The sequence below is a fragment of the Symphalangus syndactylus genome, chromosome 12, assembly GCF_028878055.3.
Source record: "Symphalangus syndactylus isolate Jambi chromosome 12, NHGRI_mSymSyn1-v2.1_pri, whole genome shotgun sequence".
In the NCBI taxonomy this organism is placed as follows: Eukaryota; Metazoa; Chordata; class Mammalia; order Primates; family Hylobatidae; genus Symphalangus; species Symphalangus syndactylus.
This window is the reverse complement of record NC_072441.2, coordinates 124,279,525-124,307,316: the sequence shown is the minus strand read 5'-3', so window position 1 is coordinate 124,307,316 and position 27,792 is coordinate 124,279,525. Positions and strand designations below refer to the sequence as shown.

Here is a 27,792-nt window from a genome sequence, read left to right as displayed (position 1 = left end):
GCGGATACGCCTCAGGAAGTGGCAGGGAGTTTCTACCTGAAAGCCATCCTTTCCGTTATAAAACAACCTGCTAAAAATATGAGGCAAAATGCTGAGTGGATGATTCTCTTCCTTAGAGGGAAGAAGAGCTGTCAAAGATCTTGATCAGAACCAAAATTCTCATATGTTAGGATAAATGAACAAGGATTCAGAACATTGATTGGAAAAAGCTGTGAACCTTCTCTACTGAAATACAGGAATAATCTGAATAATGACCAATGCTAACATGTGGCAAATACCTCTTCAAGTAGCCGCTCTATTTCTTCATCTGTCAATAATGTAACTTTTCTGCCTTTGATATTAGAAAGGAGGCAAGAGCATGTGTTGATCCATTCATAACATTCTTTCTGAGAAGAGATAAAAGATTACAAGCAGAAAAAACCAGCTCATTTATTCACTCACTGCTACTGAGGAACTGATAAATACAATTCCTCTAAACATAACTATATTCAATTAACTTTATATCAGTTCAGTTCAAAGATCTGTGCAGAGGTGACTGGTTATTAACATAGACCTAAATCATATTATCTCTTATTGACAGGGTTTGGGATCTGGGTTGTAATGGGACAGGGAGTAGTGAAGTGCCGTAAAAACAGATACAAAAAGATTGTTTTATTTACTAATGTCTAAATGGCCTCCTAATAAATTTTATGCAACTGACCAGGTCAACTGTGATTGCATAATAACAACAGAAGTAGCAAACACCTACCTTGTACTTAATTATATGACAGACTCTGTTCTAAGCATTATGTATATATTAACTCATTTGATCCTCAATATGAGACATTAACTATTATTATCCTCATTTTTTAAGATGACGAAACTGAGAGATTGAGTAGTTAAATGTCTTGCTCAAGGTCACAAAAATAGTTAAGTATGATGCTTGGATTCTAATCTATGTGGTCTGTGCTTAACCACTAAAAAAAAAAATCCCTCTACTGCTAATAAAGTGAATGAATCAAAATTTGAAACAATTTTGGAAAAGGTGCTCACCTTTTATCTATTGAGATATGGGAAAGGTCTATAGCAGGTTTTAATTACCTAAGGTAAATAGTTAAACTGTATTTGCCAAGATCTCCTAACAGCTAAGAGCTGGTTTCAACGTTTAAAAGGTACATTATTCCTTATTAGTTAATAAAAACCCTGAGAACTAGGAAACGTTATCCTCTCCGGGAACAGAGATCTGGTCACTCTAGCCAAAAAACGGCAGCATGTGGTGAAATGACCCACTGTAGGCTCCTGAAATCAACCACAATGAGCAGTAATATACCTTATATTTCTTTCATTATTAGCCTTTTTTTTTTTTTTGAGACAGGGTCTTGCTCTGTTGCCCAGACTAGAGTGCAGTGGCATCATCACAGCTCACTGCAGCCTTGACCCACCAAGCTCAAGTGATCCTCCCACCTCAGCCTCCCAAGTAGCTTGGACCACAGGTGTGCACCACCATACCTGGCTAATTTTTTTATTTTTTGTTGCCCAGGCTGGGCTTGTACTCCTGGGCTTAAGCAATTCAGCTTCCCAAAATGCTGGGATTACAGGCGTGAGCCACTGTACCTGGCCCAGATTTCTTTTAAATTGTGTAATTATTATGAAACATCAGAGCCAGAACATTTTAGAAATCAAATCTAAATCCATATGTTGTAGATAAAGAAACCGAAGCCTATAGTGGTAAAGTAAGTTTACTACAGCTTTGTTAATGTCACTGATGGTTAAATTCTGGATTCAAAGGGTTAGAATGGTATCTTATTGCATATCAGGAAGTAGAGTGGACAAGGCAGATGACGGTGTTGGGTTTTAGTCCTAACTTCACCTAATTAGTTGAGAGTTCTTGAGTAAATGCCTAATAGTCCTTATCTTTTTTTATTTAATGAAGCTGTTTGTTTACTCTAAGTGATCCATATGCAGTGGTGACCTGGTAAATGTTTAACAACCATTTCTGAGGGAGTTGGGGGAAGCCCTGATTTGTAGCAATTTCTGATTTCCATGGTATAAATACTCTCACCAGGCAATTTCAATGATATTCATCAATTCAGTATGCTATCATGGAATGTGGAGTTGAGAAGGCTTGTATATAATTGGTTCTTGTGAGCCAGTGTGAGTTTCTATCACACCACTGCCCCTAAGTATCCTTCCAGATATAAAGTTTGACTAATATATTTTTTTAACCTTTTTTTATTGTACCTAGAACAAAAAAATTTTAAAACTAGTCTGTAGTTGAATTTGCACGCTATGAAACAGATCCTGGTCATTTTCTTATAAATGTCTGAGACATTGGAGATACTGTCATAAGACTTCTGATGAGGAAAAAAATCATTAGGAGTCTTTTACAGTTTTACTATAAAAGTTTTACAATAATCTATAGAGTTCAGCAACTTTTCCTTCAAAACCTTCAATATTACCTTTTTATCAGCTATAGACCACAGGATAGATTGGTTGCTAATTAATACCCATGAATCTCTTTCCATGAATATTCTTAATTGATTCTAATAAAGACTTCTGGTGTGAAGTAAAAGGACTAAAATTCATGTTTGGAGTGAAGAAGTATTTAAGAAGCAAGCAATAGTCCTAACTGTTAAGCCTATTGCAGCAGGAGAAACAGAAGGCCACAGGAGAGTCTTTTATAGGGTACCAGCAGTAAGACAATGGCTATAAATGGAGATATTAAGAATCCATGATCCCCAGACCCCCCTATAAGGGAGGAAAGCTGGGGCTTCCTTGAGTTTACCTGCTGAAACATTATGAGAGTAAGATTCCGACTACCACCGTCTTCAGTCATAGTCCTTTTGCAGGACCAAATCCTGGAACTGGCAGTGCTATCTTTGGTGACATAAAGAAAGCCTACTGCGGTCTTGGCCGGGCGCGGTGGCTCACGCTTGTAATCCCAGCACTTTGGGAGGCTTAGGTGGGCGGATCACGAGGTCAGGAGATCGAGACCACGGTGAAACCCCGTCTCTACTAAAAAAAAAAATACAAAAAATTAGCCGGGCGTGGTGGTGGGCACCTGTAGTCCCAGCTACTCGGGAGGCTGAGGCAGGAGAATGGCGTGAACCCGGGAGGCAGAGCTTGCAGTGAGCCGAGATCGCACCACTGCACTCCAGCCTGGGTGACAGGCGAGACTAGGTCTCAAAAAAAAAAAAAAAGAAATAAAAAATTCTACACATATTATTTGTAAAACAGAAGAATAAGAAACACTTCTTAACTCATTTTAAAAGGCCAGCATTACCCTGATATCAAAACCAAATAAAGATATTACAAAACAAAGCTATTTAATAAATATCCCTTATGAACATCAGTGCAAAAATTCTAAACAATCAATCAATTGAATTTGCAACATATAAGAAGGACAATACATCATGATCAAGTGCAGTTTACTCCAGGAATACAATACTGGTTTAACATTCAATTTAAAAATCAATAAATGTAATTCACCATATTAATGCACTAAAAATGACAACTCATGAGCATCTCAATAGATGCAGCGAAAGGATTTGATAACATCCAACATCCATTGCTGACTAAAAAAAAAAAAAGAATTTTCAGCAAACACGAAATAAAGAAGAATTTCCTCAATCTAATAAAAGGTATCTATAAAAAAACTATAGCTAGTATTATACTTAAAGATGACCAATTAATACTTTTTCCCTAAAATGGACCAAGGCAAGGATATCTGCTCTCATCACTTTTTCAACCTAGTATTATAGAGTCTTATTAGTGCAATAAGGCAAGAAAAAGAAAAAATATATATAGATTGGAAAGGAAGATATAAAACTTTCCCCATCTGCAGAAAACATGACTGCATGACTGTATATTAAAAATCCCAAAAAATCTGAAAAAACAAAATAAAAAAAAAACTCTTAGAAGGAATAAGTGAATTCAGCAAGGTCACAGGATATGAGTTTAATGTACTAAAACCCCATTGTAATTCTATATATTAGCAATGAATAATCAGAAATTGTAATTCTAAAATAATACCATTTATAGTAGCACCAAAATATGAAATACTTAGGGATAAATCTCACAAATGATATGTAAGATCTATACACTGAAAACTATAAAACTTTGCTTAAAGAAATAAAGACAAATAAATGAAGAGACAGACCATGTTCACAGATTTAAAGACTCCATATTGTTAAGATATCAATTCTCCACAAACTGATCAATATATATAATATCAATTAAAATCCCAGCAGGGTTTCTTGAAATTGATAGGCTAATTATAAAATTCATATGGAAAGCAAAGGACCTAGAATAGCTTGATCTTGAAAAAAAACAAATTTGGAGGATTTATATTACCTGATTTTAAAACTTATTCCAAAACAATAGTAATGAAGGCAGTTTGGAGACGGTGACAATGTTGACAAATGGATCAACAGAACACAACAGAATGTCCAGAATAATACCAAGACATACATGGTTAAAAGGTTTTCAATCAAGATACAAAGGCATCTCAATAGAGAAAGGACAGTCTTTTCAGCAAATGGTGCTAAAACAATTGGATATCCAAATGCCACAAAATGAACTTGAATCCATCCCCAGCACCATATTTTTAAAAAGTTAACTCAAAATGAGTCATAGACTTGAATATAATGCCTAAAACTCTTAAAACTTCTAGAAGAAAACATAGGAGAAAATCTTCATGATGTTGTTATGCAAAAATTTCTTTAGATAGAATACCAAAAGCAAGGTCTATAAAAGAAAAAAAATCAGAGATTGAACTTCATCAAAATTAAGAACTTCCCTCTTTGAAAGACACTATAACTGGGCATGAGGTTCATGTCTGTAATCCTGGCTACTCTGGAGACTGAGGTGGCAAGATCACTTGAGCTCAGGAGTTCAAGTCTAGCCTGGGCAACATAGTAAAATACTATCTTAGGGAAAAAAAAAAAGACAAATCACAGACTGAGAGAAGATATTTTAAAATCATGTATCTGATAAAAGACTTGGTATCGAGAAAAAAACAGCTGTCTAAGCTCAATAATAAGGAAACAAACAAATCAATACTAAGATTTGAACAGACATTACACCACAGAAAATACATGGATTACAAATACACACATGAAAAGAAGTTCAACATCATTGGTCATTAAGAAAATGCAAATTAAAACCACAATAACATCCCACTACTTACGTATTAGAATGTATAATTTTAAAAGACTGACTGTATCAGCCAGGCGCAGTGGCTCACACCTGTAATCCCAGCACTTTGGGAGGCTGAGGAGGGCGGATCACTTGAGGTCAGGAGTTTGAGACCAGCCTGGTCAACATGGTGAAACCCCATCTCTACTAAAAATACAAAAATTAGCCAGGCATAGTGGCGCACGCCTGTAGTCCCAGCTATTCAGGAGGCTTAGGCAGCAGAATTGCTTGAACCCAGGAAGCGGAGGTTGCAGTGAGCCAAGATCATGCCACTGCACTCCAGCCTGGGCAACAGAGCGAGACTCCATCTCAAAAAAAATGAAAAAAAGACTGACTATATCAAGTGTCAGTGAGTATGTAAAGCAACTGGAACTCTCAGATACTGCTGGCAAGAGTGTAAAAATGGTTTAACCACCTTTTAAGAAATTCATATATCATATTTGTATATATTTTGGAGTACATGTGATATCTTGATGCATGTGTACAATGTGTAAAGATCAAAGCAGGGTAACGGGGGTATCCATCACCTCAAACATTTATCTTTTCTTTGTGTTGGAGATAGCCAATTCTTCTCTTCTAGCTATTTTGAAATATACAGTGAATTATTGTTAACTATAATTTCCCTAATGTACTATTGAATACTAGAGCTTATTCCTTCTATCTAACTGCACTTTTGTACCCATTAGCCACTTTGGAAGGCAGTTTGACCGTTTCTTTAAAAGTTAAACACACACATTCCATGTGACTCAGCCATTCCATTCCTAGATATCAACCCAAGAGAAGTGAAAGTATACGTCCATTCAAAGACTTATATATGAATATGCACTGAAGTTATCTAGTAATAATTTGAAACTGGAAACAATTCAAATGCATATCAACAGAGACTAGATAAATAAATTGTGTCTATCCATACAATGAAATATTACTCAGCACTAAAAAGCATAAGTGGTTGATAAAAGCAACAATATGTGTGAATCTCTAAGTAATCATGCTTAGTGAAATAAGTCAGAGAAAAAAGTATATTCTTTATAATTCCATTTTTATAATTCTAGAAAATAAAAAAAACTTTGGTGTTAGATAGTAGATCAGACATTGGTGACAAGATGAGGCTTGAAGGATAAATAAAAGAGGAGTACAAGGAAACTCTGGGTGTGTTTGATATGTTTCCTATTTTTAGTTTTATTAATTGTTTTTATGAGTATATGCATATTTTAGAACTTGTAAGACTGTATTCTTTAAATATGTGAGCTTGTTGTACATCAACTGAACCTCAAAAATCTGATAAAAACAAACAAAACAAAAACAAAACTAAGGGGAAGACGGAGTTATTACCTTCAACTTATCCACCTCATAAAGGTCTTCAGTAGCATTTTTGTGTGAGTTAGTGGATTTACTCAGAGCCACTGCTGTTACCATCCCTTTGCAACAACTGCAAAAAGAGGGAAAAAAAGAAAAAGAAAAAGAGCACATACACACTCAGCATAACCTATTTATTGTTGGTTCTTCTGTTTAAAATTTTAAAAATCCAGACAAAGTGGAAGTTCACCATAATAATTCAGCTACTGACTCACCAAGGAGAATAATTTGTCTCCTCAATTTCTTACCCTTGTCCTCCTTCTCCCTTCCATCCCTCTTATTTTTGACCCTTAGTAACTGAACTGAAATGAAGGGAAAATTTGCTTAGAATGTAAAAGCTACTTCCTGAATTTAAAGTAATCATAGCGTCAAGCTTGCATCTTAGTTAATAGATTACAATTTTCCAGACTTCATCTTTATTCAGTGGAAATCTTCTAGCTTTTCAGGTATAAGGGTTTGTGGGTTATTTATTTATTTTTTTTTTTGCCATTTTGTAAAAAGAAGTTTTGGCTGGCATTTAGTGAAGCACATAAAAGTATACATTCAGGGCCGGGCATGGTGGCTCATGGCTGTAATTCCAGGACTTTGGGAGGCCAAGGTGGGCAGATCACTTGAGATCAGGAGTTCGAGACCAGCCTGGCCAACATGGCAAAACTCCACCTCTACTAAAAATACAAAAATTACCCAGGCATGGTGGGGCATGCCTGTAAATCCCAGCTACTCAGGAGGCTGAGGCATAAGAATCTCCTGAGCCTAGGAGGTGGAGGCTGCAGTGAGCCGAGATCACGACACTGCATTCTAGCCTCAGTGGCAGAAGAAAACTGTCTAAAAAAATACATGACAGTACACAGGAAACTACAATATTCTTCTTAAATCCACTCCCTCACCAGTATTTGCAAAAGTGTAAGATGTGTCTTATTTATGCAAGAAAGTGAGTCCTTTTTTCCTAATTCTTACTCCCACATACACACACTTCTCATCCTGCCCATGCCAACAGTTTCCAAAAGAAAAACCAAAATCTCATATTATAACTGCTCACAGTGTTAAAGCTAGTTGAAAAACTGAACTAGTATTTCTTTCAAGGTTTTAAAATAACTCCTATTGCCACTACTTCGCTGTCTCTTTGTTTTATGCGACATTCAATTCTTCAAAAGGGCAACAATAAAATAACCAGATACCTTCACCTGCTCAAATAGCTGGAGTATTGGTACAACTTCCTTGTCAGTTCAATCGCATCTAGCTCCAATCGTGCAACTCCTATATCATGTTTCTCAGCACTTTCCTCCTCCAACTTTAGGAGACAGTCTTGGTCAGTAAAGTTGGGTATCATTAAAATCAGCAAGTTTACCATCCACTGGATCATAGATATGTGTAACTCATCCATCTGTTAAAAAATGAGTAGAATACAAACGACCCACTTTAAAGAAATCAAACAGTAAAAACCACACCAAATTTTAAAATAGAAATGATCGTGCCTGTGTCCAACTTTCAACATTATAATTCTTAATGAAATCAAATCATCAGCTAGCATGACCCTATTTTCTTTTGCTCGCTATCCGACATTAAGCTACTCTCTTCTTTTTATTGATATTTATTTATTTAATTTTTTGAAACGGGGTGTTACTCTGTTGCCCAGGCTGGAGTGCAGAGGCATAATGCATAGCTCACTGCAACCTTGACCTCCCCAGGCTCAGGTGATCCACCCATCTTAACCTCCTGAGTAGCTGGGACTACAGGCACACGCACCACCATGCCTGGCTAATTTTTGTGTTTTTTGTAGAGATGGGCTTTCACCATGTTGCCCAGGCCGAACTTGAACTGCTGGGATGAAGCAATCTGCCCATCTCAGCCTCCCAAAGTGCTGGGATTACAGGCGTGAACCACACGCACAGCCACTAATCTCTTCTTTAGCCTGGCCATAGATAATAACCTGTGAGAACCCACAATTCTCAAATTGCACATCAGGGCATTACAGGGCTCCACAGCAAACTCACAAGGATGCCATAGGATTTTAAATTGAGGGAAATAACAGTAATATGTAACATCTACCAGACACAGCATGAACTTAACACAATTCACAGTTTTCAACTTTAGATGCCCTATATTAATTTTGATAACATCATATCTTTTTGAAACTGGTTTGATTGGTGGTTGTGTGATAAAAACAAAAACAAAAACAAGTACTGTGTGAAAATTAACATGGAACAGGAAATGAAGGTGGTAACGTCCAATCTGATTCCAAGGTCAGAGAAGCTGTACCATGCCAGCGAGTACATGCCTTACATTGGCAAGTGATATTGATTAAATGAGAATAAAATAAAAGGTTTTTTTCTTTCAGTGTATGTGTAGTACTTTTCCAAATGGTTAATAAATTGTTAGGACATTAAATATTTAGTAAGCGGTTTGAACCTACCTACTTAATAAACTTAACTGTGAGGTATTTCTTTTGGCTTAGGAGTGTGAAAATATTGAAACCCAAAGGACACTGTGAATAGAGAAAGTTTGAGAACCTCTGCATTACAGTATTTGCTGAGGCTGGGTCCCAGAAATAAAATGCAGAAAACCTGTATGCAAAATTCAGACACACCATACTTGTCAAATACCCTACTCCCTTTCTCTGTTTGGTTAGTTCTGGAGTATTTCTCTAGGCTTAAACATGATCTACTCTGAGAAGACTTACCAGTTTCCACTGGCTCTAATTTGCTCCCTTTCCCATGTTTCTACAGTACTTTGTACATATCTCTGTTACAGTCATTTGCACATCTATCTCCTCAATTAACCTGTCTGTAAGACATGAGCCATCAACTTATCCCTGCATACCACACACAGTTCTTATCAGGGAGTAAGTTCTTAGTAAATGTTTCTTGAATGAATGAATAAAAATAAAATGTAGTAGCCTAGGCCAGGCGCGGTGGCTCACGCCTGTAATCTCAGCACTTTGGGAGACCAAGGCAGGTGGATCACGAGGTCAGGAGATCGGGACCATCCTGCCTAACATAGTGAAACCGCGTCTCTACTAAAAATACAAAAAATTAGCCAGGCGTGGTGGCGGGTGCCTATAGTCCCAGCTACTCGGGAGGCTGAGGCAGGAGAATGGCGTGAATCCGGGAGGCGGAGCTTGCAGTGAGCCGAGATGGTGCCACTGCATTCCAGCCTGGGTGACAGAGCGAGACTCCGTCTCAAAAGAAGAAAAGAAAAGTAGTAGCCTTTCCAATAAAAACCCAAACTTCCTGCTTCTTGATTCAGATGGGAAGGTTGTTAATGACCTAAAGCAATGTTGATTAATGTATCTGACACCTGAATTTACGTATCAGGAAAAGGGACAACCTTTCCTGAGAAAGAGTTAAAAAGGCAAGTCTTTTTCACAAGAAAAAGATACCACTTCCTTACATATTCTACTAGCTATGTCCCTGCTGCTTCTCTGTGAAAGTACACAAATTCCTAACTATTCTTTCAAATACCAATGGCCTAGATTATACTACCATTGAAATAACTCATTTTTGCTTACATAAAATGTTTATGAATCCTTGGACTATCCTTAGGAAATAAGCACAAATAGACGTTATTATCTTAATTTAAAAGTTATATTAGAGAGATTAAATGGCAGAATCAAGGTCAAACAATAAATCATAGGTGAATTTAAAATTAAAATAAATTAAAAACAAAGTATCTTTTACTTTCCTAAAGATATGTAATCCTTTTTAATGAGATGGAAAGTGAATATAATTTTTGTACTAAAATATAGATTTACTGTGATTCTTATATAAAATTCTTAAAAGAAATTTTAAGATGAATTAACTGCTTTTCTTTTGTGAAAAGACTTCTTCCAAATTTACTAATCTTTTCAGGGATAACAAGTGAGTAATTAGCCACTTATTAGCTGATACTAAGAAATAAATGAGCTGGGCGTGGTAGCTCACGCCTGTAATCCCAGCACTTTGGGTGGCCAAGACAAGTGGATCACAAGATCAGGAGTTCAAGACCAGCCTGGCCAAGATGGTGAAACCCTGTCTCTACTAAAAATACAAAAATTAGCCTGGTGTGGTGGCACACACCTGTAATTCCAGCTACTTGGGAGGCTGAGGCAGGAGAATCACTTGAACCCGGGAGGCAGAGGTTGCAGTGAGCTGAGAATGTGCCACTGTAGTCCAGCCTGGGTGACAGAGCAAGACTCCATCTCAAAAAAAAAAAAAAAAAGAAAAAGAGAGAGAAAGAAAGAAAGAAAGAAAGAAAGAAAGAAAGAAAGAAAGAAAGAAAGAAAAAAAGAAAGAAAGAGAGAGTGAGAGAAAGATCAGGCCAGGTATGGTGGCTCATGCCTGTAATCCCAGCACTTTGGGAGGCCAAGGTGGGAGGATTGCCTGAGCTCAAGAGTTCAAGACCAGTCTGGGCAATTTGGTGAAACCCCATCTCTACAAAACACAAACAAACAAACAACAAAAAGAAAACACACACACACTTAATTTGTCCCTTTCAAATATATGTGAAATTTAACAATGAGCAAAAGAAACTTATACTATGGAGGGGTCATTTTGAAAATGGATAGGAGGAAATATTTCCATCTTGGTGTGAGTTTGTTGCTAAAAATGAAACACAGTTCACCTTTTAAAAGTCTAAAATCTACATATATATAAAATCTGGAAGTACGTTTCTAATCTTTTAAAAAATCTTAGAAATAAAGCATTTCAATTGGCTAGGAACACTTTGTTAAAATACAGGAATGTTACACTGTCTAATGTTTTAGAAAACTGTAAGAACAACTGATTGACATTACGATAGATGGAAAAAATTACTAATTTGAAAAAAAAAAAAACCTTTGCATAACCAATGGATGGAACTGAAATTTTTTTCTCTTTTTTTTTTTTTGAGACATGGTCTCACTGTTTCCCAGGCTGGAGTGCAGTGGCACAATCATAGTTTAGTGCATCCTTGACCTCCCAGGCACAAGCAATCCTCTCACCTCAGCCTCCCAAGTAGTTGGGACTATAGGTGTGTGCCACCGTGCCCGGCTAATTGTTTTATTTTTTGTAGAGATGAGGTCTCACTGTGTTGACCAGGTTGGTCTTAAATTCCTGGGCTTAAAGCAATCCTCCCACCTTGGCCTTACAAAGTGACGAGTTACAGGCATGAGCCATCACGCCTGGCCTGATTGATGGAAATGAAAAGTGAATATTATCATTCCAATGATGTATTTCTTCAACTGGGATTCATGTTTCTTTCTGAGCTATCATTTCAGTAGTGACTGCCATTAAAAATTAGTATTGAAGGAAACTGAATTTAGAAGCAGACCTTCAAATAGCTTTATAATCACAAGTTTAATCTGCAATTTAAACCTGCAATTATAAAAAATCATGAAGCTTGTTCAATCAGTTTTTTGAACCATCACCAAAAATCATTTTTAAATATTGTTAATTTCATACCATTCGGCTTTTGTATATGTTTTATAATGTACCAAACATGTCAATTGAGTAATTTTTGCACGCAAATCAGAAATAGTAAGTTAGAAAGGCTTGCTCAAAGACTTTTTGCTAATAGAGGTACATAATAAAAAACGTTTAGAGACCAGTGTTTTAGACAGCCAAGCAGCACAGGTAAAATGAAGTAAGGAGGCAAAGGAAAAACAATAACAAAAAAACTGGAGGTAAGAACATGGATCAGGAGGGAAAATGAATGTCTGTTTTTTCTGAAATTAGAATAGCAACTCTTGTTTTTACAGTTTTCCATTTGCTTGGTAGATTTTTCTCTATCCTTTTATCTGGAGCCTTTGGGTGTCACTGCATGTGAGACAGGTCTCTTGAAGACAGCAAACTATTAGGTTTTGATTCTTTATCCAACTTGCCACTCTGTGCCCTTTAATTGGGGCATTTAGCCCATTTATGTTCAACGTTAGTATTGATATGTGTGGATTTGATCCTCTCATCATGTTGTTAGCTGGCTACTATACAGATTTGTTTGTCTGGTTGCTTTATAGTAGTCTAAATACCTAAGTGTGTATTTGCCGTGGCTGGTAATGGTCTTTCTTTTCCATATTTAGCACTCTCTTCAGGACCTCCTGTAAGGCACATCTGGTCACAAAAAATTCCCTTAGCATTTGCTTATCTAAAAAGGATGTTATTCCTCCTTTGCTTATGAAGCTCAGTTTGGCTAGATATGAAGTTCTTGTTTGGAATTTCTTTTCTAAGAATGCTGAATGTAAGCCCACAATTTCTTTTGGCTTGTAGGATTTCTGCTGACATGTCTGCTGTTAGCCTTATGGAGTTTGCTTTGTAGGTGACCTGCCCCTTCTCTCTACCTGCCTTCAACATTTTTTCTTTCATTTCAACCTTGGAGAATCTGATGACTATGTGTCTCATGGATGGTCTTCTTTTGTAGTATTTTTCAGGGGCTCTCTGCATTTCCTGAATTCAAATGTTGGCCCCTTTAGTGAGGTTGTGAACATTTTCATGGATGATATCCTGAAATATGCTTTCCAAATTGCTTGGTTTCACTCTCTCTCTTTCGGGAATGCCAATGAGTTGTATATTTGATATTTTTACATAATTTCTTATTTCTCAGAGGTTTTGTTCATTCATCTTTATTGTTTTTTCTTTATTTTTGTCTGACTAAGTTATTTCAGAGAACCAGTCTTCAAACTCTGAGATTTCTTTCCTCAGCTTGGTTGATTCTGCTGTTAATACTTGCAAGTGTATTATGAAATTCTTGTAGTGTGTTTTTCATTTCTATCAGGTTTGTTTGGTTCTTTTTTTTTTTTTTTTTGAGACAGAGTTTCACTCCTGTTGCCCAGGCTGGAGTGCAATGGCATGATCTCGGCTCCCTGCAACCTCTGCCTCCCGAGTTCAAGCGATTCTCCTGCGTCAGCCTCCTGAGTAGCTGGAATTACAGGTGCCCACCACCATGCTTGGCTAATTTTCTGTATTTTTAGTAGAGATGGGGTTTCACTATGTTGGCCAGGCTAATCTCGAACTCCTGACCTCAGTCGATCCACCCACCTCAGCCTCCCAAAGTGCTGGGATTACAGGCGTGAGCCACCGCACCTGGTGGTTCTTTCTTATAATGGCCATTTCATCTATTAGCTCCTGTATCATTTTATTGTAATCCTTAGATTCTTTGGATTGAGTTTCAACTTTCTCCTGTATGTTGATGATCTTTGTTCCTATACATATTCTGAATTCTATTTCTGTCATGTCAGCCTGGTTAAGAAACATTGCTGGGAAACAGTGTGGTCGTTTGGAGGTAAGAAGGCACACTGGCTTCTTGAGTTGCCAGAGTTCTTGTGCTGGCTCTTTCTAATCTTTGTGAGCTGATGTTCCTTCAGTCTTTGAAGTTGCTGTCCTTAGAATGCATTTTCTTTTGTCTTTCCTCCTCTTTGACATCCTTGGAGGTTTGATTCTGGTATAAGTTGGGTTCAGTCAACCTGCTTCATTTCTGGAAGATTTTAGGGGTCCAAGGCTCAGCTTAGGCCTTCTGGTCTGCATGCTCTAACTCTAGGGTCTGGTATCAGGTCCCCAGCCTTGTTATCTGGCCCTTCAAGGTTAGGAACCTACTGTATTGGAAGAGCCAAGGTGTTCCCAGATCACTGGTCACAACACTTGAATGGGTGATGCCAGCCAAAGCAACTCATTAGGTGGTGACAGCAGGATCCGTGCTTGTTTACACATGCCAGGAGCAGCAGCAGTGCAGCAGGGTGCTTGCTCATCAGCTGTGGTGGGGCACTAATGAGGGCAGGGATGTGGACATTTGCAGTGGTGGCAGTGCAGCATGTTGCAGGGGGTAGCCCACCAATGTCCCTGTGCATGTTCAAGCATGGGGGCAGAGTGCTGGCAGGTGCAGGACTGGTAACCTCTGTGCACATACTCACACAGGCAGCAGTGGCTGCACAAGGTGGGAGGCAGGTCTGCTGGCATCCATGTGTAGTTTCATGCCAGCACCAGTGTTAGCACAGTGGTGGGGCACTGGCAGGCACAAGGTTAGCAGTCTCTGTACCCATGAACACTCCAATGGCAATGGCAGTGCAGGACAGAGTGTGGGGCCACTGGTCTCCTTGCATACCTTTGCATTGGTTATGGGGTGGGGAGTGTGATGCACTCACAGTGGCAGCAGTTGGCACGGTAGGGTGCATGTGCACATGTGCACTGGTGGGGAAGGAGGGGTAAGGTCTGAATACATGCAACCACACTAGCAAAGCAATGTAGGGGGTGGTCATGGGTGAGTGCACACTGGCAAATGGCATGGGGGAGGCTGTGATGGGTAGAGTACATGGGTGGGCTGGTGCTCATTAGTTGGGGGTGCTCCGCTGGAGCTCTCCAATGGTCAGGCATGGTCTGCCAGTATAGGAGCTATGATGCAGGCCCCTGGGAGGCACCTCAGCTGGGCATCCAAGGCTGCACTGCAAACAGGCATGGTCAGGCTGGAGTCCTGGGAGAGTCCACAAGACAGGGGGGTGCTCAGGTGAAACTGGCCCTGTCTTATGGGCAAGATCACCCTGTATTGTTCAGGTCTGATAGTTCCGCTAAGACTAATGTCTCCTAAAGGAGCAAGGCAGGCCTTGGGGGATAGGCGTCCCTGACTGTGCTCCACTATAGACGCTCCCACACCAAACCCTCCAGGCTCCACACTAGCCGGGAGTACCACCCCTACCACCTCTCTAAGCAGCTCTCTCTGCCAGCTCAAGTGACTGTGGGGGTCCTGGGATCCCCTGCTGTCTGAATTCCACAGGCCTACGGCAAGAGAAGGTCACTTCTCACCTGCTTAGCTCACTTTTTCCCCAAGAGTCATTGGGGGCCAGGAAGGAGTCCCAATGCGTGGTATCCCTGTGCAGGGTTTCCAGCTTCCTCCCCCTTTAGCCCAGCATCTGTATCTTCCCTTTGTCCACCCTCAATGCCTTCCCTCTAAAGATATGCTTGGAGTGCACCGGTCTTTCCGATCTTCTAGTCCCTTGGTGGCAGGTGTTTCTCCTGGCTGAATTTAGTCAGCCATCTTGTCTCCTATATCCAACTTTTCTGTTTCTAAATATTAATAAGAGTTAATATGGATACACAGGATACACATAATTCCTCATGGAGTTTACAATCTTGTAAATTTTCTACACAGATTAATTATAATAATGCAGTGTTAAAATTGAGGTATATAAAGGCACTTTCTAAGTAATCCCATACTATGAAAATTAAATTCTAGAAAATAACAAATTGAGCATATGATTCCATGGAGATAAATCCCTAATGGTAAATCAAGCATTTTTGCCAAAGAAGGGATTAATGTAGCAGCACCATTAGACACCAACAGGGCTGGAATATTCTTCCTAAATTCATTCAACAAACATTTACTGAGTCCCACCATGCGACAAGCACTCTGTTACTCTTTTTCTTATTCATTTTGGTTGTCAGGGGAATTTCTCCCAAGCCTAGGGATCGCCTGAATCCATACTTCCAGCTTTAATATATTTGCTCATTGACTCTTCAATTCCAAAACTCCATTCCAGAGGCAGAGACATTCTGCTTTAAAAAATCCACTGAAAATTATTTGAGAAATTATTATACAAGCTTCTATTTTGCCCTCTCAACCTCCTGCTTCATTTAAATAGGGAGAGCATTGTTTTTCCTTGAAGAAATTTGCCAGCCGAGGCAAAATATAACGTCAAAAATCCTTACAAGTACATACGTGGTGCTGAAGTTCAATGTTACCGTTGTTAATTTCATTGCCTATCTTCAAAAGCCATTGTTGAATCATGTTAAATATATATGCTTGGAGTACCCTGAAGGAAAAATCAATTAAAATAAAAGTGACTGGCTGATTTAAAGGATAAATGTAACTATCAGCTATGAGAAAGAGTTTTATTTGGCTGGGTATTGTAAACTTAGATGTTGACAACTGCTTGAGAACTGAGGAAAGGGGAATCAAAGCCCTGAATTATCTGGTATGATAGTTTACTCACTGACAAAGCTTTCCTAACCCCCATGTAGGTAGCAAGATGCACTTTGGACAAAGCAGATCTTACGTTCAATATTAGCTCTCTACTGTAAAAACTTACACCCTTTACATTTACTTCCAGGCCAGTACTATGTGAGAAGAATGAATTTTAAAATCCTCTCAATGAATGACTTCCAGCATGATAGTGTGAGGAGCAAGGCTGCCCTTCCCACCACCCCCTACCCCAGTGAAACTGGTAACAATTATTTTTTTAAATACACCACTTAAAGCCTCTAAAAATGGTGCTATGGAGAAGTTCCAAAAACATCTATTCAAGAAAATCTATGAAGATTCAGTAAGAAAGGCAATAATCTATGGTATTTGAACCATGACTGCTCCTTCCTCTCCTTAGCTCAGTGAGGCAGCAACTCCATTTCAGAATGTTGTAGCCAAGAACACAGAGCTCCCTAACCCTCTAGCTCCCAATCAGATGGCTTTCTTCCCAGAAGAAACAGGACATCATGGATTTTTATACTGCTTCCAGCTATCTGGTGTTGAGTCCAGGTACTGGGTAAATGCAGGTAACAAGTAGGGGTTGTCTTTTTCCACCCAGCCCCTATTTATATAATAAATACTCTATGCTATGCATAGCATGCTGAGAATCATGGGTCCCTGATTGTCTGGGCTTGTAAGGCAGTGGTTCTACTCCATGAGAGGCAATCCAAGAAGACCTCAGGCTGCTACTTTCCCCTCTAAGGAGTGCTCAGGTCTGACAGTGTGAGTGTCACTCAGAGAGAAGCTTTCCACTGTCCCTACCCTAGCTCTAGAGCCCTAGCTCAGAGATTTTGCCTGGAGGTAGAAGAAGGCAAAAAAAAAAAAAAAAATTAAAAAGTTCCTAATCTTGTCCCAAATAAACTAACTTCATTTGCAACATAGCCTGAAGACATTCAAATCTAAGGGTGCTTTAAAGAACAGTGGAGGTTTGGTGAAATGCAATTCAGTGGAGATTCAAGATAGAGGTTAAACTGTAGGCTAACTAGTTTGCAGGAAACAACCAGGAACTAAGACAACTGGGAGAAGGCCACTTGAATTCAGAACAAGATCAAACACTGATCTCAGGAATTATTCTTTCCAAGGAGCCAAAACTACATGAAAGTAGTTTTACAGCAATATATGCCCCAGAGAATTATTGAAAACAATAGACCATTTATGCAGCCAACAGACACATGAAAAAATGCTCATCATCACTGGCCATCAGAGAAATGCAAATCAAAACCACAATGAGATACCATCTCACACCAGTTAGAATGGCAATCATTAAAAAGTCAGGAAACAACAGGTGCTGGAGAGGATGTGGGGAAATAGGAACACTTTTACACTGTTGGTGGGACTGTAAACTGGTTCAACCATTGTGGAAGACAGTGTGGCAAATCCTCAGGGATCCAGAACTAGAAATACCCTTTGACCCAGCCTTCCCATTACTGGGTATATACCCAAAGGATTATAAATCATGCTGCTATAAAGACACATGCACATGTATGTTTACTGCAGCACTATTCACAATAGCAAAGACTTGGAACCAACCCAAATGTCCATCAATGATAGACTGGATTAAGAAAATGTGGCACATATACACCATGGAATGCTATGCAGCCATAAAAAAGGATGAGTTCATGTCCTTTGTAGGGACATGGATGAAGCTGGAAACCATCGTTCTCAGCAAATTATTGCAAGGACAAAAAACCAAACATCGCAAGTTCTCACTCATAGGTGGGAATTGAACAATGACAACACTTGGACACAGGAAGGGGGGCATCACACACCAGGGCCTCTTGTGGGGTGGGGAAAGTGGGGAGAGACAGCATTAGGAGATATACCTAATGTAAATGATGAGTTAATGGGTGCAGGACACCAACATGGCACATGTATACATATGTAACAAACCTGCACATTGTGCACATGTACCCTAGAACTTAAAGTATAATAAAAAAATATAAAAAATAAAAAAGTAAAAATGAATACATTTTATTTTAAATAAAAATAAATAAAAGCAAAAACAAACAAAAAAAGAAAACAATAGACCAATCAACCAGAAATTAGTGAAGTTTCACAGCTTGGTGTGGTCAAAGAAAAAGAAGCAAGCCTTGACAAAACACCACTGTCACTGCAGGGTGACAGTGGGCATACCCAAAAACTGCACCTTCTTGAGGGCAAGATCAGAGACTTAATACAAGGAAGAGGGGGGTAGCAACAAAAGTTGCTACAGTATATTATCTAATATGTCCAGTATCCAAAAACCAAAAACAACAACAACAAAAAGAAACCTTACAAGGCATGATAAGAAAGAAGAAAGTGTAACATATACACCAGGCAGGCAACAGAAACTGCCTGTGAGAGTGAGAGTGACCAGAACTCCGGTTATTTTTTTTTTTTTTTATTTTTTGAGATGGAGTCTCGCTCTGTCGCCCAGGCTGGAGTGCAGTGGCGCGATCTCGGCTCACTGCAAGCTCCGCCTCCTGGGTTCACGCCATTCTCCTGCCTCAGCCTCTCTGAGTAGCTGGGACTACAGGCGCCCGCCACCACGCCTGGCTAATTTTTTTTGTATTGTTAGTAGAGACGGGGTTTCACCGTGGTCTCGATCTCCTGACCTCGTGATCCGCCCGCCTCAGCCTCCCAAAGTGCTGGGATTACAAGCGTGAGCCACTACGCCCGGCTGAGAACTCTGGTTTTTCAAAAACTTCAAAGTGGCTAATAAGGTTTGGCTATGTCCCCACCCAAATCTCATCTTGAATTGTAGTTCCCATAATTCCCTCATGTTGTGGGAGGGACCCAGTGGGAGATAACTGAATCATGGGGGTGGTCTCCCCCATACTGTTCTTGTGGTACTGAATAAGTCTCATGAGATCTGATGATTTTATAAGTGGAACCCCTTTCACTTGGCTCTCATTCTCTTCTCTTGTCTGCTGCCATGTGAGGTGTGCCTTTCACCTTCCACCAGGATTGTGAGGCCTCCCCAGCCATGTGGAACTGTGAGTCAATTAAACCCTTTTTCCTTTGTAAATTACCCAGTCTCAGGTATGTCTTTATCAGCAGCATGAGAATGGACTAACACAGTAAATCAGTACCTGGAGTGGGGCGCTACTGTAAATATACCCAAAAATGTGGAAGCAACCTTGGAACTGGGTAACAGGCAGAGGTTGGAACAGTTTGAAGGGCTCAGAAGAAGACAGGAAAATGTGGAACAATTTAGAACTTCCTAGACACTTGTTGAATGGCTTTGACCAAAATGCTGATAATGATATGGACAATGGAATCCAGGCTGAGGTGGTTTCAGATGGAGATAAGGAACTTCTTGGGAACTGGAGCAAAGAAGACTCTTGTTATGTTTAAGCAGAGACTGGCAGCATTTTGCCCCTGTCTTAGAGATTTGTGGAACTCTGAGCTTGAGAGAGATTATTTAGAATATCTGGTGGAAGAAATTTCTTTCTTTCTTTCTTTCTTTTCCCTTTATTTATTTTTTTTGAGATGGAGTCTCGCTCTGTTGCCCAGGCTAGAGTGCAGTGGTGCAATCTCAGCTCACTGCAAGCACTGCCTCCCAGGTTCACGCCATTCTCCTGCCTCAGCCTCCCAAGTAGCTGGGACTACAGGCACCCACCACCATGCCCAGCTAATTTTTTGTATTTTTAGTGGAGACAGGGTTTCACCATGTTAGAGAGGATGGTCTCGATCTCCTGACCTCGTGATCCGCCCGCCTCTGCCTCCCAAAGTGCTGGGATTACAGGCATGAGCCACCACACCCAGCCTTTTTCCTTTTTTTTTTTGATACAGAGTTTCACTCTTGTTGCCCAGGCTAGAGTGCAATGGTGCAATCTCAGCTCACCACAACCTCCACCTCCTGAGTTCAAGAGATTCTCCTGCCTCAGCCTCCCAAGTAGCTGGGATTACAGGCATGCACCACCATGCCCAGCTAATTTTGTATTTTTAGTAGAGACAGGGCTTCTCCATGTTGGTCAGGCTGGCCTCGAACTCCTGACTTCAAGTGATCCACCTGCCTTGGCCTCCCAAAGTGCTGGGATTACAGGCATGAGCCACTGCACCCGGCCAGTGGAAGAAATTTCTAAGAAACATAGCATTCAAGGGGTGACTTGGGTGCTGTTTAAGGTATTCAGTTTTATTTATTTTATTATTATTTTTTTGAGACAGATTCTCTCTCTGTCTCACCCAGGCTGCAGTGCAGTGGTGTGATCTCGGCTCACTGCAGCCTCTACCTCCCAGGTTCAAGCCTCCTGAGTAGCTGGGACTACAGGCATGTGCCACCACATCCAGCTAATTTTGCATTTTTAGTAGAGATTGAGTGTCACCATGTTGGCCAGAGCCGGTCTCGAGCTCCTGACCTCAAGTGATCCACCTGCCTCAGCCTCCCAACATGCTGGGATTGCAGGTATGAGCCACTGTACCCAGCCAGGTATTCAGTTTTAAAAGGGAAACAGAGCATAAAAGTTCAGAAAATTTGCAGCCTGACAATGCAATAGAGACAAATATCCAATTTTTTAAGAGAAATTGAAGACAGCTGCAGAAATCTGCATAAGTAATGAGAAGCCGAATGTTAATCCCTGAGACAATGGGGAAAATGCCTCCAGGTCATGTCAGAGATGTTTGGGGCAGCCTCTCCTATCACAGGCCTGAAGGCTTAGGAGGCAAAAATGGCTTCATGGGCCAGGCCCAGGGTCCCTCTGCTGTGCCCTGCATCCCAGCTGCTCCAGCCATGACTAAAAGGGTCCAAGATACAGCTGGGGCCATGGCTTCAGAAGGTGCAAGCCCCAAGCCATGGCAGCATCCACATGGTATTGAGCCTGCAGGTGCACAGAAGCCAAGAATCAAGGTTTGGGAACCTTTGCCTAGATTTCAAGGATGTATGGAAATGACTGGATGTCCAGGCAGAAGTTTGCTGCAGGAGTGGGGTGCTAATGGAGAACCTCTGCTAGGGCAGTGCAGAAGGGAAATGTGAGGTGGGCAACCCCACACAGAGTCCCCACTGGTGTGCTGCCTAGTGAAGCTGTGAGAAAACGGCCACTGTCCTCCAGACCCCAGAATGGTAGATCCACCAACAGCATGCACCGTGTGCCTGGAAAAGCCATAGACACTCAACCCCAGCCCATGAAAGCAGCCAGGAGGGAGCCTGTGCCCCACAAAGCCACAGAGGCAGAACTGCCCAAGACCATGAGAACTCACCTCTTGAATCAGCATGACCCAGATGTGAGACATGGAGTCAAAGGAGATTGTTATGAAGCTGTAAGATTTGCCTGCCCTGCCAGATTTTGAATTTGCATGGAGCCAGTAGCCCCTTTGTTTTGGCCAATTTCTCCCACTTGGAATGCCTGTACTTACCCAATGTCTGTACCCCCTTTGTATCTAGGAAGTAACTAACTTGCTTTTGATTTTACAGGCTTATAGGTGGAAGAAACTTGCCTTGTCTTGGATGAGACTTTGGACTGTGGACTTTTGAGTTAATGCTGAAATGAGTTAAGACTTTTGGGGACTGTTTGGAAGGTATGATTGGTTTTGAAATGTGAGGACATAAGATTTGGGAGGGGCCAGGGGCAAAATGATATGGTTTGGCTGTGTCCCCACCCAAATCTTATCTTAAATTGTAGCTCCCATAATTCCCTCATGTTGTGGCAGGAACCCAGTGGGAGATAATTGAATCATGGGGGTGGTTTCCCCCACACTGTTCTCATGGTAGTGAATAAGTCTCATGAGATCTGATGGTTTTATAAGGGGAAATCCCTTTCACTTGGCTCTCATTCTCTTCTCTTGTCTGCTGCCATATGAGACGTGCCTCTCACCTTCCACCATGATTTCTTGTGAGGCCTCCCCAGCCACGTGGAACTGTGAGACCATTAAAACTCTTTCTTTTGGCCGGGCGCGGTGGCTCACGCCTGTAATCCCAGCACTTTGGGAGGCTGAGGTGGGCGGATCACGAGGTCAGGAGATCGAGACCATGGTGAAACCCCGTCTCTACTAAAAAAAATACAAAAAATTAGCCGGGCGTAGTGGCGGGCGCCTGTAGTCCCAGCTACTCAGGAGGCTGAGGCAGGAGAATGGCGTGAACCTGGGAGGCGGAGCTTGCAGTGAGCCGAGATTGCGCCACTGCGCTCCAGCCTGGGAGAAAGAGTGAGACTCCGTCTCAAAAAAAAAAAAAAAAAAAAAAAAAACTCTTTCTTTTGTAAATTGCCCAGTCTTGGGTATGTCTTTATATGCAGTGTGAAAATGAACTAACACATGTTAGTTCATGTTCACAGAACTAAAGAAATCCATGATTAGATAAGAAAAGGAAGGTATTATAACAATGTTGCAGCAAATAAGAGAATAGAAATTAAAAATATAAATTGGAAAAAAGAAATACATGAAAATTTTAGAGTGAAAAAGAACAATAACTGAAAAAAATTTTTAAATCACTACTAGGGCTCAACAATAAATTTGAACTGGCAGAAGAGAGAAGAATTTAACTTGAAGATAAATATATGGAAGTATTTCAAGCCAAAAAATAGAGGAAAAAGAATGAAGCGATATGAAAACAGCCTTGAAGAAATATGGGACACCCTTACACATAAAGGGAGTATTGGAAGTAGAGAAAAGAGAAAGGTACACAAAAATATTCAAAGAAACAGGAGCTGAAACTCTCCAAATTTGCTGAAAAACAATAACACATTCAAGAAGCTTAACAATCTCCATGTAAGATAAACACAAAGAGGTCTACAAACATATATGACAGTTAAAATGCTAGAAGTCAAAATAAGGAGAAAATCTTGAAAGTGGCAAGAGAAAAACAACACATCACTTACAAGGGAGTCCCAATAAGATTAACAGCTGACTTCTCAAAATAAACAATAGAGGCCAAAAAGCAGTGGGATAACATATTCACAGTGCCTAAAGAAGAAAAATGTCAATCAAGATTCCTATATCCAACAAACATGTGTTCCAAAAATGAAGGTGGAATAAAGACTGCTCCAGATTTAAAAAAACTGAAGAATTTGTTGCTAGTAGACTTTCCTTACAATAAATCCTAGAGGAAATTTTTCAGGCTGAAAGCAATGACCACAGATGGTAATTAGAATCTACACAAAAAACAAGGCATTATAAAGAAAATTATGCAATTTTAAAAGACAATATGAATGCATATTTTCTATTTCTTAACTGATTAAAGAAGAAACTGTATAAAATAACATATGATATATTGTTGGACCTATAACATAAAAATGTAATATATGTGCAATATGTATGCCAAAACAGCACACGAGAGGTGGACGGGAGCAAACTCTAATGGGTGATAGAAATGATGACAGATGGTAAATTTATAATTATAACAATGTATTTTTATGTTTGTAATATTGTATTAGACCAATTCTACAATGCTATGAAGAAATACCCAAGACTGGGTAATTTTAAACAAAAGAGGTTTAATCGACTCACAGATCCACATGGCTGGGGAAGCCTCAAGCAGTTTATAATCATGGCGGAAGGGGAAGGAAAAGCAAGTACCTCTTCACAAGGCAGCAGGAAAAAGAGAAGTGCAAGTAGGGGAAATGCCAAATGCTTATAAAACCATCATATTGCATAAGAACTCACTATCATCAGAAGAGCAGGGTGAAACAGCCCCCATGATCCAATCACCTCCTTCCCTTGACATGTGAGAATTACAGGTCCCTCCCTCAACACATGAGGATTACAATTCAAGATGAGATTTGGGTAGGGAAAAAGAGCCAAAGCATATTATTCTGTCCCTGGCCCTTTCCAAATCTCATATAATTTCACATTTCAAAACCAATTATGCCTTCCCAACAGTCCCCCAAAGTCTAAACTCATTTCAGCATTTACTCAAAAGTCCACAGTGCAACATCTCATCTGAGCAAGGCAAGTCCCTTCTGCCTATGAGCTTGTAAAATAAAAAAAACAGTTAGTTCCTTCCAAGATACAATGCAGGTAGAGGCATTGGATAAATGGTCTCATTTTAAATGGGAGAAATTGACCAAAACAAAGGGGCTACAGGCCCCATGCAAGTCTGAAATCCAGCAGGCCAGTCATTAAATCTTAAAGCTTCTAAATAATCTTTTTTGATTCCACGTCTCACATCCAGGTCATGCTAATGCAAGAGGTGCATTCCCACAGGCCTGGGCAGCTCCAATCCTGTGGATTTGCAGGGTGCAGCTCCCACCAGGCTGCTTTCATGGGCTGGTGTTGAGTGTCTGTGGCTTTTCCAAGTGCACAGTGCAAGGTGTTGATGCATCTACCATTCTGAGGTCTGGAGGAAAGTGGCCTTCTTCTCACAGCTCCACTAGGCAGTGCTCCAGTGGGGACTCTGTGTGGGGGCTCCAACCCTACACTTCCCTTTCATACTGCCCTAGCAGAGGTTCTCCATGAGGGCTACACCTCTGCAGCAGACCTCTGCCCGGACATCCAAGCATTTCCATACACCCTCTGAAATCTAGGTGGAGGTTCCCAAACCTCAATTCTTGACTTCTGTGCACCCGCAGGCCCGAGACCACCTTCTGAAGCAATGGCCCAAGCTGTACCTTGGCCCTTTTTAGCCACAGCTGGAGCTGAAGTGGCTAGGACACAGGACGCCATGTCCCGAGGCTTCACAGAGCAGTGGGGGCCCCGGGCCTGACCCAAGAAATCATTTTTACCTCCTAGGCCTCCAGGCCTGTGATAAGAGGGGTTGTTCTGAGGATCGCTGACATGCCCTGGAGATATTTTCCCCATTGACTTGGCTATGAACATTCAGTTTCTCATTACTTATGCAAATTTCTGCAGCTGTCTTTATTTCCTCCCCAGAAAACGGGTTTTTCTTTTTTACCTCATGGTCAGGCTGCAAATTTTCCAAACTTTTATGCTCTGCTTCCTCTTGAATGCTTTGCCACTTGGAAATTTCTTCCACCAGATACCCTAAATCATCTCTCTCCAGTTCAAAGTTCCTCAGATTTCTAGGGCAGGGGCAAAATGCCACCAGTCTCTTTACTAAAGCATAGCAAGAGTGTCTTTTACTCCAGTTCCCAGTAAGTTCCTCATCTCCATCTGAGACTACCTCAGCCTGGACTTCATTGTCCACATCACTATCAGCATTTTGGTTAAAACCATTCAACAAGTCTCTAGGAAGTTCCAAACCTTCCCACATCTTTCTGTCTTCCTCTGAGCCCTCCAACTATTCCAACCTCTGCCCATTATACAGTTCCAATGTGGCTTACACATTTTCAGGCTAACTTTATAGCAGTACCCCAATTCCAGTACTAATTTCCTGTATTACTCCATTCTCACACCGCTATAAAGAAACTACCCAAGACTAGGTAACTTTTTTTTTGTGGGGGGGTGGAGTCTTGCTCTGTCACCCAGGCTAGAGTGTGATCTGGGCTCATTGCAACAACTACCTTCCAGATGCAAGCAATTCTCCCACCTCAGCCTCCCAAGTAGCTGGGATTACAGGCACCTGCCACCATGCCCGGCTGATTTTTGTATTTTTAGTAGAGATGGGGGTTTCACCATGTTGGCCAGGGTGGTGTCAAACTCCTGACCTCAGGTGATCTGCCCACCTCGGCCTCCCAAAATGCTAGGATTACAGGTGTGAGCCACTGTACCCAGCCAAGACTAGGTAACTTATAAACAAAAGAGGTTTAATTGAGTCACAGCTCCACATGGCTGAGGAGGCCTCAGGAAACCTACAAAACTCACAATCATGGCAGAAGGGGAAAAAGAAGCAAGTTCCTTCTTCACAAGGCAGCAGGAAAGATAGAGGTGCAGGCAGGGGAAATGCCAGATGCTTATAAAACCATCAGATCTCATGAGAACAACATGGGGGTAACTGCTCTCATGATCTAATCACCTTCCTCCACTGACATGTGGGGATTACAATTCAAGATGAGGTTTGGGTAGGGACACAGAGCCAAACCATATCAAATATTAAGAAATGTAATGTGTATAAAATTATACCACAAAAGGTGGGAAAAGGAATCGAACTAGATGGAAGTAACATATCTATATGTCACTGGAATTAAGCCAGTATAAATCTGAAGCTAATTCTTTTTTTTTTTTTGAGACGGAGTTTTGCTGCTGTTGCTCAGGCTGGAGTGCAATGGCATGATGTCGGCTCACTGCAAACTCTGCCTCTTGGATTCAAGCAATTCTCCTGCCTCAGCCTCCCAAGTAGCTAGGATTACAGGCACCCGCCACCACACCTGGCTAATTTTTGTATTTTTAGTAGAGACAGGGTTTCACCATGTTGGCCAGGCTGGTCTTGAACTCCTGACCTCAGGTGATCCACCCCCTCACCTTGGCCTCCCAAAGTGCTGGGATTACAGGCATGATCTGAAGCTAATTCTGTTCAATTAAGAGGTTTATGATAAACTCTAGAGAAGCCATTTAAAAAACTTTTTAAAGGTAGTGAAAAATCAGTACAGAAATGAATTCTACATTAGAAAGTATTCATTCAATACAAAAAAAAAAAGAAAAGAAAAACAGAGAAACAAAAAAGTCATGAAACAAAACAAGCAGTAAGATGGCAGAAGTAAATCCAACCACGTCAATAATATCATTAAAGGTAAATGGATTTAACAATCCAATTAAAAGGCAGAGATTGTAAGACTGGATTAAAAACATGAATCAACTATATGCTCTCTATAGAAGACACACTTGAGATTCAAAGATACAAATACATTAAAAACAAAAGGTATATAACAGTATAAAAGGAAAAGATATATAACAGTAACCACAATAAAGCTGGTGTGGCTGTACTGATAGAAGATAAAATAGATTTTAAAATTAAAAAACTTACTAAAAATAAGGAAGGATATTTTATAATTATAAAAGGATCACTCCATCAGGAAGATATAACAATTATAAACATGTGTGCACCTAACAACAAAGTACCAAAAATACATGAAGCAAACACCAAGAGAAAGGAAGGGAAAAACAGACAATTTAAGAGTAACAGTTGGAGACTTCAACATCCCACTATCAATAATGGTTAGAACCACTACACAGATGATAAATAAGGAAACAGAAGATTTTAGCAATACTATAAACCAACTAGACCAGACATCTCTAGAACACTTTCTCCAATAACAATGAAATATACATTCTTCTCAAGTGTACATGGAAAATTCTCCAGGATAGACAAGATGCTAGGCCGTAAAACAAACCTCAATAATTTTAATGCTAGAATAATATAAAATATATACTCACACCACAATGGAATGAAATTACAAATCTGTAACTGGAAAAAAATGGGAAACTCACAAATATGTGGACATTAAATAACATACTCTAAATAACAAATAGGTCAATGAATAAATCACAAGAGAAATC

General features: G+C 40.3%; 1 protein-coding gene across 10 annotated transcripts in view; it reads right to left on the bottom strand.

Annotated features, from left to right (window-relative positions):
- AXDND1 (axonemal dynein light chain domain containing 1) overlaps positions 1-27,792 on the bottom strand; it is a 177,767-nt gene that overhangs the window by 45,297 nt on the left and 104,678 nt on the right. For 8 of the 10 annotated variants that reach the window (XM_055255123.2, XM_063627440.1, XM_055255124.2 and 5 more), the window contains 4 exons: positions 16,186-16,279; positions 7,716-7,915; positions 6,508-6,604; positions 279-386 (listed from right to left, as the gene is read on the bottom strand). In XM_055255123.2, coding sequence (XP_055111098.1) covers positions 279-386; positions 6,508-6,604; positions 7,716-7,915; positions 16,186-16,279 — 499 coding nt within the window. The remainder of the gene's footprint in view (positions 1-278; positions 387-6,507; positions 6,605-7,715; positions 7,916-16,185; positions 16,280-27,792) is intronic. The other 2 variants (XM_055255129.2, XM_055255127.2) reach the window with 2 other exon arrangements.